The following is a 12,859-nucleotide window of genomic DNA, read 5'->3' as shown; positions in this document are numbered from 1 at the left end:
ATTTAAGTTTATTTACTTTATTAATCCCCCAGAGGGGAAATATGCTGTAAAGCTCTCTAAGGTAAATTGTGATTTTTGATGTTGGGCTTTCTAAATAAAACTAAATTGAAAATTGAATTGTATCAGAATGATAAGCATAGTTAGCATCTTTTATGTATGCTGTTTGTTAGCTTGTATGCTAGCATGCAGTGGCTGACACCTCATTAGTGTTTGTAAGACATATACTTGTCTTTGCTACGATGGGGTTTTTGGTAGATAGAGGAAGGAAGGTTCAGACTCCAGTTTACATCCATAAACTGGACACTCTCAAAACTTTCACTATGCTAATGCTAACTCTGTCTGCTCTGCAATTGAGGTTTCAGGTTACATTGCAGGTGATATGTTAAAGTATGTTCCATCCCTGGCAGCGACTTTCGAATCAGTGATGTACCTAATCTAGCTAGCAACACCTCTCTAGTGACAAACCTTGCACAGATACAAGTCAGTATAGTCAAGGTCAGACATTTTAGGGAACATAAACAAAAGAAAAACACATTTTCGAGTGGAGGGGGGCTTTAAGTCAATTGAAAGATAATAAATATTGATGCATAGCTACAGACCAAATACTGGTATCATTAAACAAATGAAAAATCTATTCAAGTTAAGGCCCAACCGTAATTAAATATAACTGAGAGTTACCCTAACACAGCAGCAGGCTTTACACTGTCCTTTACTCTTGTAAAATGTGATGAGTCATTATCAGCTTCATAAAATCTACGACCTCAGTGTCACATCTTGGAGTAGACTGGATACTCCTACGTTTTACTTCAGGGGTAAAATTCAGCAGATTGATTTTACGCATACAAACACATCAGTCCATTCCACACACACAGACACACACATCCCCCAACTCTCATTATTTTAACACCAAACTGGTTTTTAAAATCTCTCTCTCTCCTCCTCTATCTGCCTCTCTAACCCTAATCAAACAGTCCTTTGAAGTAGTGGGGACCGGCCAAAATGTTCCCACTGCGATGGTTTCAAAGTGAAATTGGTGCTCACAATTATAGCAATGCAAAGCCCCCCTGCACACACATCAACACACACACATTGTCCTGTTTCTCCCCCTCTGCATATCACAAAGAAACCCCAGCTTGTTCTTACATAACACTCCGAAATCGCAACATCTATATTTGTAGGGGAGAGACTAGTATTATGCGTGTGTGTATGTGCTGTTATTACTATGTCGTCAGCATCATCAAAGAATATGAATATCCTTAATGAGAGAGATACGGAGGAAAAAACAGAGACAAACACATAGTTGGGCAAAAAAACAGGGTGGAGGAAAGGTGAAGAAATACTGATATTGAGAATTTTGAAGGTTATAAAAAGGACCTGCTGTTTTATAAGCTGTGCTGCAGCCCCAGATATGTGTGTGGTATTCTCCTATTAGATGTTACCTCTAAATACATGCCATTGATTTGCCTAACTTAAGCTGATACACACTTGGGTCCTTCTGTCTCCATTACTGTGATTGTAATGTGGTTATTTGAGTACTGCACACATGCGCAGATCGTGAGCTGTGGCCGGCAGCACAGCAGCCACTCTCTGCAAAGCCTGCATGATGTTCAGCACCATGGATAGCTCCTGTAACTGAGCGCCGCTGTCCTGCTGACAGCACAAGCAGTTCAGCTCGAAGCCTGTCGCAGCCATTTAACAACCCTGATAACCAGTTTCAAGATCCAAGATATAAAATCAAAGAAATGAATGCAGGGGGAAATGGCAGGCAGGTCTTACTGGGTGCTTGGCTGAGATTCTCCCTGTCACCACACTCGTCTGGTACCACGTAGAGGAAACGTAGTTCTGATATGTTGTTGAGAAAGACAGAAACAAAGAGTAAATCAGATACAAAGGGAAATGAACACATCCAACATGTTATGACGTCAACATTTAGAGACTAAAATGAACAACTACGCCAAAAATAATGGCATAGTTTTATCATTACATTTCACAGATGTTTCAATGAGTCAGCAATGTGATCAGTATTGTTTCTATACAGGCGATTCTGATCCAACTCTTGTTGAAAACAACAGCTGCGATCCTCACTGCCATCATCGCTCTGATTCTGCTTTTGGACCGACGAGCATCAACAATGCCATGCGACTGCCTGGTGCCCAATTTGAACAAGCTGTTTGTAGACTGTAGTGCCAGTTGAGCTGGTGCAGTAAGCAGGACATGAAACCATACTATTGTGCTCTGGGCTGCTGTTAAAGCTCAAGTAGGCCGTTTAATTTTGGCATCACAGGGCAGAAATCCCATAATAAACTTTGAGCATATTGTAATTCAAGCGGTAGCCCTTGACAGGGACCTTGGACACTCGCAGATAATTTTAGAGAGCAGCTATCACGTCAATCACTGCTTGTAAACTGTGGTCAAACTGTCAAGCTAGGCAGAGCTGGCCAAATACGAATCAAGATTCTGTGACTGCATTGCTTATTTCTGGTGTCAAATGTTTTCAGAAACATATTTTAGTGTGCTGTTTAGCTGTAAGATGAGTTTGTGACCCGGCCGCCATGTTGAAAACAGGTGAATTGAAATGAAGCACAGCCCACTGGCCAAATCAAACCTTGTAAATAACATTGATTTTTGGTCAGTTTTTAACTAAGAATCAAAATCCAGACACCCCTACTCAGAGACCATACTGCCTTCCTGTAGTTTGGATTTAATATGATACAATAAACCAATACTCAATGCCCTAAATACCACCACATGTTTCAAATCTGGGTTATGAGGGGGGAAAATAATCATATTTGTTGCTGTCAACAGCACCCTCCTTTAGTTGGGACCGCTGCCTGCTCTGTCCAAAAGACCACCAAATGAATCACCACCATCAGAAGCCAAAACAGCTCTGGAGACAGCCAGACAGACTCATTTGCAGAGTTGAGTAAGCACAGATTGACAAACACAAGCTGCTACTTCCATACAGAGGCGAACGGAGCCCATGTGCAGGGACAGTCAGACACAGAGCTGCATCTCTGCTCTGCCTATTAAGTGCAGCAGTGAGCAGGACACAGGACAAACACTTTAAAGAGACCACTGAGATGTTTCCCTATTAGGTTACTACAGCAAGAGCATCAGGCCTGAGAGTGCTCTCTGTTGTTGAGGTTAAAGTGTTGCACTATGTAGCTGTGCTGCAGCTGTGAATAGCCTACAGCATTATCCTGTGGTTTTCAATTGTAGTACTGAGCACAGCAGTATAATGATGGTGACATTCACACCAGCAGCCCCTCTGAAAGGTGAAGAGGAACAACATGGTTTTGCCTGGTTGCATACAAGCACTGTTGTCGTGCAGTAAGGCAGAGCCAAACTGTGAGGAAAGAAAAACAAAAGCTGTGGGATCTGTGCAAGTCCCTCCACCCTGCAGCATTCTCTCAACTCATGGTTTCACTTTTTGTTTGGTTGCTCCAGCCTCAAGGAGAGAAGTCTGGAAAAATCGATATTTCAGAGTGAGCAAAAAGGTTTTTACACAGCTGTGAAAGACCTTGTTTGTAAGACATCGTTTTTGGTGAATGTGTGTGCCATGGATAAGTTAACATTTGAGGTATTTCATCGACAGTTCTGCTTTATAGCTATCACAAACCAGCTGTAGACTCACCTTGCTCATCATGCAGGAGAGAATCCCATCAACAAAAGTGGACTTGATTTTGTGAATCTGGAGGTTACAATACAGACAGTTGTTACTGGAAAAGCAAGACCAGGGTGTCTACAGGTATAAAAACTATAAAAATTAAATTCAATTCAAGACTTTTTAAGACCATTTAAATACCACTTTAAATGAAACTTAGCAAAGCAAGGCTTTAGTTTAACAATACAGACTCATTGCATAGACTAGGGGGCAAAAATAGGAGCAGTGTGCACATACAGGTGCTGTGTGTGTGTGTGTTACCCAGTCAAATAGTGTTTTCCTTCTGTTGAAATGATTTTTCCCGTCACACCAACACCAGAAATTCTCACAGTGACATGACTAAAAAAACATTTAAGACCCATCCAAACTGAATCTAAGACAATTTAATACTTTTAACTCCATATTCTGGTAGACGTATAAAAGACATTTTAAGACTTTTTTAGTTCACTGGCAGTCTAGCTCCAACTTCAACATTTGACTTCAGTGTCAAGAGACCCTCTGCTTTAGACATTAATAATAAAACCAAAGCCTTTGCTAACAATGTTTTTGACAGCTGTGGCAGATGAATAAAAAGCAGATGAAAACACGACTGACCTGTCTGTACTCGAGAATGATCTTTGGCAGCGGGTGCAGGTCCTGGAGCTGCAGCAACTGCAACAAAACAAGGGAGGAGTGAAAGGAGAACAAACTGTTGGCAAACATCTAACACAATACTGTAGCTGCATTTTTTTGTCTCTTTTCAAGGTATCTGAAGTGTTGCCATCCTTTCAGAATGTTCAATTTAAACTGCATCTACAGAATAAGTTGGCTTGATTTCTATGTACTTACTGTACTTGGCAACTGTTACGCCAATACTAATACTGGGTTTATCTGTGTCGGTGCACACACTGAAACTTTGAATAAGTTTCATCAAGTTTTCTTTGATTAAGGGATCAAATTGACATATCTGTGTGTGTGTTTGGGTTTAGGAGTCTGTGTGGCGCCGTACTGCAGCTTCCGATGTTGACTGCTGCTGTTTGTTGATGGTCTTAGGAAGTTTCTTGTTCTCGCAGCGCTCATGGAGGCAAAGCTTCTCAAACAGGACCTTTAAACATTGGAAATCCACATCATACACAATCCATGACATTGAAATATACACACAACACAGAGAAATACACACATAGGAGCATGTCTGCATACACACTGTGCATACATATACACACATACACACAAGCACCGTATAGAAAGATTGAAAGGTCCTCTTTGAATTTTCAGTGCCTCTAATCTGCCAATCAAATCAATGCACACTGCTCTAAGCAACCAGAGTCTGCACTGCCTGCGATCAGCCAACCAGGCTAAGGTGGGTCATGTCGTCGGACAAGAACGCCTTTCGGTGCTGGAAATCCAACAGTATTTTCCTTCTGAAATCAGAGAAGGGCTCTGACATCACTGTACAGTGTGAAGCTTGGTTACAAGCAACTTAAGGAACACCTACAGGTCAGCTGATGTCACCACTCCGAATTTATTCAGAGCATTAGGCTGCATATTTATGTGCCATCTCCATTCATAGAAAAGTAAATGAAAAGTAATCAAATGTAAGTAGTTACATTACTTTGATAACGTACTTGAAATAGTTACATTACGTATTACATTTTTAACAAGGTAACTTGTAATCCGTAACTTATTACACATCAAAAGTAATCTTCCTAACACTGCACACAGATGTACACATGAAGGTACACACTGTTCGAAGTTGAGAGTTGCTGGTGACCAGGAATATCTGTCCTGCTGCTTGGTGGGCCTCCTGCTCCAACTGCTTCATCTTCGTCTGACAGAGAGGCAGAGTTGAAAGAGGATCAAGGTAAGACTTTGAGTCATTTGCAAATATTTCTCAGGCTTTGTTTTAGTCAAGGTACCAGTATTTATTTACTATTCAAAGGTCAAACAGTAAATATCCTTTAGTTACTGAACCAAAAAAAAACATTCTTAAAGATGAACTCTCCATGCTAAAACTTAAATTTTTTGATGTCATAGGGTATAAAATCCGGAGCTGCTCCATAGACAGTGAATTGGAAACGATGTTATAGATGACACTGAGAGCATGCAAGGGAATGTTCTGAGTATAAAGGTACATTTTCTGTTTCAGAATTGAGAACATTACATTAGAATAAAGCTCAAAAGAAAACAAACGTTCTGTGGGTTCATAAAATCAGGCTCTCATTCATTGTCTGTGGAGTAGCTCCAGACTTTATACTTGATGACATCACAAGTCTGAGACTTATATCTCTGGTTGCTGGCTTTGAGAGAGAGTAGCCAATGTTCACAAATATTGAGTGACCTTTCCTAAGCCATGGAAATCACATATTGGAGTTCTGAATTTAGGCAGTGTTGCCCTTTAAGTAGGTAAAGGCAAATAATAGAACACCTCTAACACTCTGGTAAGATCACAAAATTAAATCACTATACTGAAATTCAGCCTTTAAAACCAAGATAAGAAAACACTTAGAGCTTATCTAAAATCTAAAACAATGGCTGTATCCAAACTCATTTAATCATTCACTTCTCCCTAGTCACTATGTAGGGGGTTGTATGTCGAGGACTATCTGGAACATGATAAAACACTTTTGGACACCACTCTATCGGTGGAGCAGGCATCCCATGTACAAAGGCGTTGTCCTTGCTGCAGCGGCCGAGGGTTTGAGTCCAACTCTTGGCCTTTTGATGCATGTCATCCCCTCCCCCTTTCACCTTAATACTGTTCCATCAATTAAAGGCAAAAAACCCTAAAAATATGTTTAAACAATAACTTGTGGGTGTAATGTGTGACGACAAAAACAGTACAAAAGACGCACATCCCATCGTCAAGTGGAGTGGGTGCTGGACCAAAGAAACGCCTGGCAAAGCAGCAAACAAATAAGTCTGCACACCAAGCTGCTCCCGTTTAGAAGGGTTTTAATGCAGAGTGACGTTTTGAGGGCTCGAAAAAAATCCTTCTATACGGGAGCTGCTTGGTGTGTGGACTTATTTGTTGTCTACTTTGCCATAATGTGTAACAACCAAGCTCGCTAATGTTAGCTAGCATTAGTCCTCATCTGTACAGCAATAGCCATTTTATTTTTATCTCTTTGGGGATCGATGACTACACATTAACTTCACAATTTATCACATGGCTAAAAAACTGGTAAAACAAACTTCAACATATCATCAAAGTTTCAACATGTACAGCAGGATGTAATCGAGCTGCCCTCTCTCCTCTCATCCGACATCAATATATTATCTATATACTGCCCAGTGCTACATAGTTTCATTTATAAAAAATAATTACTGCCCTGTTTTTCACATCTCAACTTTTTAAATCATGTCAAAAGTATTCCACAGTGATTTACCTTTCATGCCGGGCGCCATTTATCAAGAGTGAGAAACATTTCATTCCATTACGATATTTCATATTTATGTCAGACTTGCTTCAGATGTGCTGGTCTATCAGTCAGCGAATATAAAGTCAATTAAAATGTGACACAGCGGTGACAGCAGCGGTGTTTATGCCAATATGATGGCATGACTCATTTCACTAGCCCTGTGACTGTTAGCTTGCCAAAAACTTTTCAAGATAAGTAAATTATCAACCTACATTTTGCAGGCCTGTGTATGAACCCCGCTGTGAAGACGGGAGGTTATTTGAGGAGAGAAGTGTTAATGTGCGAAAGACAGAACTTAGTCTCGTTTCTCCTTCCTTTCAACGGCCAAAGGCAAAGCACTCTCTTAATCTGTCTAATGCACACATCAGTCACATGGCGAGCGCATTAGGATCACACACAGAAAAAACTAACCACAAACAGCATAGAACTTTCACACTCTCAAAAACACACACAAATTATGAAAAATCCATATATGTATATCGCAACATACAGATACACACACACTTTGTCTCACACATTCTTAGTCACACACACAGAGCCAGACAGGGTTTATTTATTGACTGCTGTGATAATCCAGTCAAATATGGAATGAACTTTGTCTCTCAGGATGGTCGACATGGGCAGCATGATAAACTCAGCAAGAGAGAGGAAGCGAGGGGACACAAAATGGTAGGCGGCGGGACAGGGAGAGAGAAATCAAGATCAAAGGAAAAGAAGGGAGGGAGAGAAAATGACTATGGCTACAACAGAGGATTAGAAAAAGACAGCAAAAAAAGAGGCTCTTGGGATAGAAGAGAGGGATGTAAAAGAGACTGACAGAAGAGAGTGAAAGGTAGATACACTTGATAAAGACATACGAGGATGAAAGAGGAAGACCGAGAGGCTGAGTCCCACAGAGGCAGAGATAATGATGAAAAGTAAATGAGGAAAAAGAGTGTGAGGCAGAGGGCAGACAGTTGGAAGAATTCCCGCTCGTACAATAATCAGCCTAAACATGAACATTTTTGTTTAGTGACACCCACACATCAGCGGCTCATTACAAGTGTGACTGAAGCATAAAGCATTTCTTATCAACTTGACAGGCGGACAAGAAAACGAGGGAAGAGAAACAGGGACAAGAATAGGAAAAAGCTAAAGGGAGGGGAGAGGGCGAGGTGATGCGATGAAATGACAGACAACAGACGGAGATAAGAGTGACAGATGTAGGAATGTGGGAGGGATGGGGAAAATTCAAAACAAGAGTTGAAATGTGATGCAAATACCACGGCGCCTACACATTTTTATCACTGAATTTTCAAACGTATCCATATGTTTTCCATACCATTTTACCCGATTTATGACTTTATTTAGGCAGTGTAAAAGAGATAGGCATATATAGTGGTACACCCATATATAATTTAAAAAACGCACTTCCCAGGCAATTGCCAAAAAGCAAACTGCTAGCGCTTGCTAACTTTACTTATTCGTTAGACATTTCTGCCACCACTTAACTGCATATGCCAATAGACCAGATCAGCAAATACAGTATTTCACAAAACGTCAAGACCGAACTTAAGATCATAGAAACGTCAATACAATCAGATGTGTTTGGATTATAATTCTGACAAGTTCATACGCATTTATTTCTTGTTAAACAAGCATTTGATATACGGACATGCCTGATCATTGTTTTGCGTCCTTGACTGAACCTAAGGGCCGTTTCATAGTCAACGCAAAGGCACGCAGATGCGAACGCAATGGGACGCATTGGCCACCATTGGCCCATGCTTGCGTCTCAAAATGCGTTATCCATTTTTTTGACACGCGATGCAGTGTAATACCATGCGTTGCCAGCAGAGGTGATGCAAGCCACGTACTTGAAATTAACCACTTTTTGTTATTCACAGAAGAAGCAGGTATGAAATATAGCAGGCGAAGAGGAAAAACTTTGCGAACTCGTATGGGTACACCCCCATTTATATGACAGTTCTAGTGCCCTGCACTCTAATAAAATAGCAGTACTAGCTAGCCGGAATGTACCGGTGACTCTGCTACCCCCTATTGCGCGAGCGATGTATTGCATTTCAAGTGTCGCCCGCGTCGCTTGCATTCAGTGTGTTGACTATGAAAGGAAGTGCGTTGCTCACGTCGCTTGCTTGCGTTGCGTGCATCGACTATGAAACGGCCCTAAGCCTTTGCAATACCATAAAAAGATGAGGTTGACCACCATTCGGTAGTAGCTAACCACCAGTAGAAAACTGCCACCAGTCTTACTTTGCAATTTACCACACCAACATACTTCGCATAATGTTAAAAATATTTTGGTATTGTTATGAACACATTTTAAACAAAAGCCAAAATGCTAATCATATAGTATATTCAAAAGTTTTCCAAAACAGTTGATTGATTCCAAGCTATTTCCAGGCCTGGAAAACAGTTCTTCTAAGTTTTCCAGGACTTCATTGTGAAAAGGAAGAGAGGAAAAACCATGAGAAGATGATCAAAGGATGGCAGAAGCAGGTGAGGACTAGGCAGCAGCAGGGCGTGCTGTGGCTGGACCTTGATAGGAAATGGCATTTGGAATAAACAGACATCAGTCAGAGGAGTGAGACTGTTAGACAGAACTTGACAGCATGGTGGGCAGAGGCGGGAGAAGCAACAATGGCAGAAAGAGCAATAGCGGAGAGGAGGGTGGAGAGAGATGGCACAGATACACAGAGGCAGAGACAGAGGGGGAAAGTGGAGGAGCTGGCAGAAATGTACCAAAATTCCAAAATATGTACTTTTCTTCCTCTGTCTCGCTCTTCGCCCGGAGCAGGCTCCAGACTGCCTCATCTATAATGGATGCTAGCCCCTTAGTACTGTGTCTGACACACCAACACACACATACAGAGCTGGTATGGCAGGGATCTAATATTGTAGGGCAGTGTCTTTGGAGTAATCATTGCATCAAAATGTGGACTCTTCAGTTTGAGCCTGACGTGATAGTTGTTTACAGAGGGATCTGATCTGAATGGTGATGTCTGAAAAACACAGACAGAATGAGAAAGAGCCTTATTAAGTGATGTTTGTCCTGCTGAATTTCAATATCGCTGACTGAAAAGACAAAAGAGCATGTGAGCAAGTTTGTGAGATGCAGGCTGACAGACAGGAGGGATCCTCTGTTTGGTGTTTCAGACAGGTGAACTTGACAGCTCAGATAAAAAGAAATCCAACGCGACAGAGTGGGGACATGTGTGAGTGCACTGGCAAGCACATATAACAAAAACACAAACGCACACACACATAACTCTACAGCAGTCTGCAAAAAACTTCAGTGCCTCAGTGTGTGTTGGCAGAGGCAGACAGTGATGCTCCTTCCTGCAGCACAGCCTCCTGAAGGAAAAAGACAGACCCTCCATTCTATTTATAGCATCACGGCAAGACACCAAAAGACTCCCTCCACAACAACACCCCTGCTGGCGCCTGCAAGAAGTTGTAATTGAGTTTACGAGTGTCGTCTCTATGCGACTGATTAGGAACGTGTGTTTTCCTGAGCATGCATGTGTCCACAGTGTCTGTATGTTTGTCTTTGTGTGTTTATGATCGCTCTCAAATGAAGTCTCCAGAATTGGTTTTTATCTGCATGTAAACAGGACAGGTCCCCGGAGGATGTCCACCCACCACATCACTAATCCTACCCAGAAGAAGAAAAGGAGAAATTATATTTTTCTTTCCGTCTCGGGCTGTTGAGGGTTTCTTTTTTCTATTTTTTCAGAGATCTCTCCTGTTCCTCATATCCTCCCACTGTTTTGCTCCCATTTGTATTAATACAGCAGCTGTCGACTGCACTGTGGTTCAGCAGCCGGTCTTAAATGCAATCAGCTAAGAGTGATGCGGTACAAATCTGAGCTGACCCTGAACATCATACCTACACCTAGGCTGGCAAAAACTAAAATTTAAAGGGAGCGTTTCCATTATGTTTGTTTGATATAAACACATTGAAGCTGTTACATAAGACTCCAACACATTTTCCTCTCAATACAAGGATTAATGTAAAGATTCTCATTTCATAACTGGCTTCAAGGCTTCAGTGCCCAATTGGCTAAATACCTATGCCTATATGACTGTCAGCTGAGGATATAAAGAATGTTTAATAATATCCAACTGTGTAATGACTCATACATTTTCTTAAAATACATTACATACGCATGTAGAGAAACTGACAGAAACCCTAATATGTGCTTTCTTTGTAAATTTCTGATCGTCTCCAGATCCAGGGCTCAACACTAACTTTTAAAAGTGGTTGTCAGGCTGGTAACCAGGCATCAGCTTTTGGTTGTCGAAACTGATAACATGGTCACCATTTTGAGTAAAAGTGGGCTGTCTATGCGGTAAGACAGAAATGAAACTGATGTTATATGACCAGAGAAAACAGAAAAAAAGGGGTGTGTCATTTGCTTTTGTTCAAGAGGTTGAAAACCTACAACTACCAGAATGCACTGCACCGCACTGGACCAATATATGCTGCTGGTGGATGACGTAATGCAAGCTTGGTCATTTTGACTTAGGAAATAATATGGGGGCCAGCTGGTAACAAAACATCTCAAATTACAGTTAAACAGCTACAATATGTTTCTAAAACATTTGAGGTGAGAAACAGGCAACAGAGTGACAGAACCTGATCAGCGCTGCTTAGTTTTACCGTTTGATCTAAGTTATTTCAGCCTTTATTTTTACAATACAGGAAACAATATGGCGCCCTATTCCTCTTCACAAAGTCTACTGCATTAAAATATGTTTCTGAAGTCATTGTAAGTGAGAAATAGGCAATGCAGTAACAGAATCTTGGCTTATATTTGATCAGCATCGCCTTGTTTTGAAGTTATTTACATTTACACATACTACCCACATTATTATGATACAAAGCTAGCTGAAAATCAGCAAAAGATACTATGCAATTATATGTCAGCTTAATGATAAAAATGTGACATAAAATAACTTTTAAAAGCTTTTTTACAGTAACTGTGCAAAATTACTTGTAGTTTTGTTCATCTGATACTTTACAGAATTTAAATCTTAAGTACAACTTCATTTGCTTCACTATTGACTCTAAGACTGATGCCTGTGCACATGCGAGTTAACGCACATGCAGTGCTGTCTAAGAATTGGGTGCCAGTTTCTCAAAATAATTACCAATGGCAACCTGGCAAGCGTTACAGTTGAGCCCTGAGAACACATGCTCACATGATCAGTTAATGCACACAGATTTTTCTTAAAAAAAGGAAGAAATTAATATGCACAGGATACTGGCATGAATACAAGTTTTAACACTGACACAGTTTTCTCAAAATCCCCATCACCATAAACATGAATTGGAACAAGTTTGTTTCCACCTCGTTCAGTCCTCTGCAGCTGCAGCATTTCACTTACAACACGGCAGTGAAACAGAGGTAAACTGAATTACTTAAAATACCTATCTTTAAACACACTGAGCAGAACTTCTGTCAGGAAATTAACATCAGCCACAAGGAAAATGTTGACAACTCCTGGCTGTGAGAGATAAGTTTGTCCACTCTGCCTGCAGCCAAATGAAACAGTCTTGTCTTTCATTTAAACTGTTCTGCTCTATTTGTTAATAACACCTTTAGGCAAACAGTAAAAAATACACCAACCACAGCAATCAATGCACCACAGAAGTTTGTGTCTGTGCCCTGATGTTCTGCCTTACCCCGAGCAGGTCTGAAGTTCTCCTAAAAGCTTCTTTGTCCACATGGATGCGATGGCTCTCCATGGCTGAAACAACATAAATATTTACTGAGCCTCCTACACCCAAGAT

At 40.9% G+C, this 12,859-nt stretch overlaps 1 protein-coding gene across 1 annotated transcript in view; it reads right to left on the bottom strand.

Moving 5' to 3' along the window:
- The window catches only part of poln (polymerase (DNA directed) nu), an 89,643-nt gene that overhangs the window by 62,236 nt on the left and 14,548 nt on the right, over window positions 1–12,859 (bottom strand). Inside the window, exons 11-16 of the mRNA XM_078164777.1 lie at window positions 12,752–12,816; window positions 5,388–5,471; window positions 4,653–4,748; window positions 4,259–4,315; window positions 3,635–3,691; window positions 1,777–1,842 (exon numbers count right to left, since the gene is read on the bottom strand). Coding sequence (XP_078020903.1) covers window positions 1,777–1,842; window positions 3,635–3,691; window positions 4,259–4,315; window positions 4,653–4,748; window positions 5,388–5,471; window positions 12,752–12,816 — 425 coding nt within the window. The remainder of the gene's footprint in view (window positions 1–1,776; window positions 1,843–3,634; window positions 3,692–4,258; window positions 4,316–4,652; window positions 4,749–5,387; window positions 5,472–12,751; window positions 12,817–12,859) is intronic.

This window comes from Epinephelus lanceolatus, chromosome 22, assembly GCF_041903045.1.
Source record: "Epinephelus lanceolatus isolate andai-2023 chromosome 22, ASM4190304v1, whole genome shotgun sequence".
Classification (NCBI taxonomy): Eukaryota; Metazoa; Chordata; class Actinopteri; order Perciformes; family Serranidae; genus Epinephelus; species Epinephelus lanceolatus.
The sequence above is the reverse complement of the archived record's forward strand: the minus strand, read 5'-3'. Positions and strand labels throughout refer to the sequence as shown.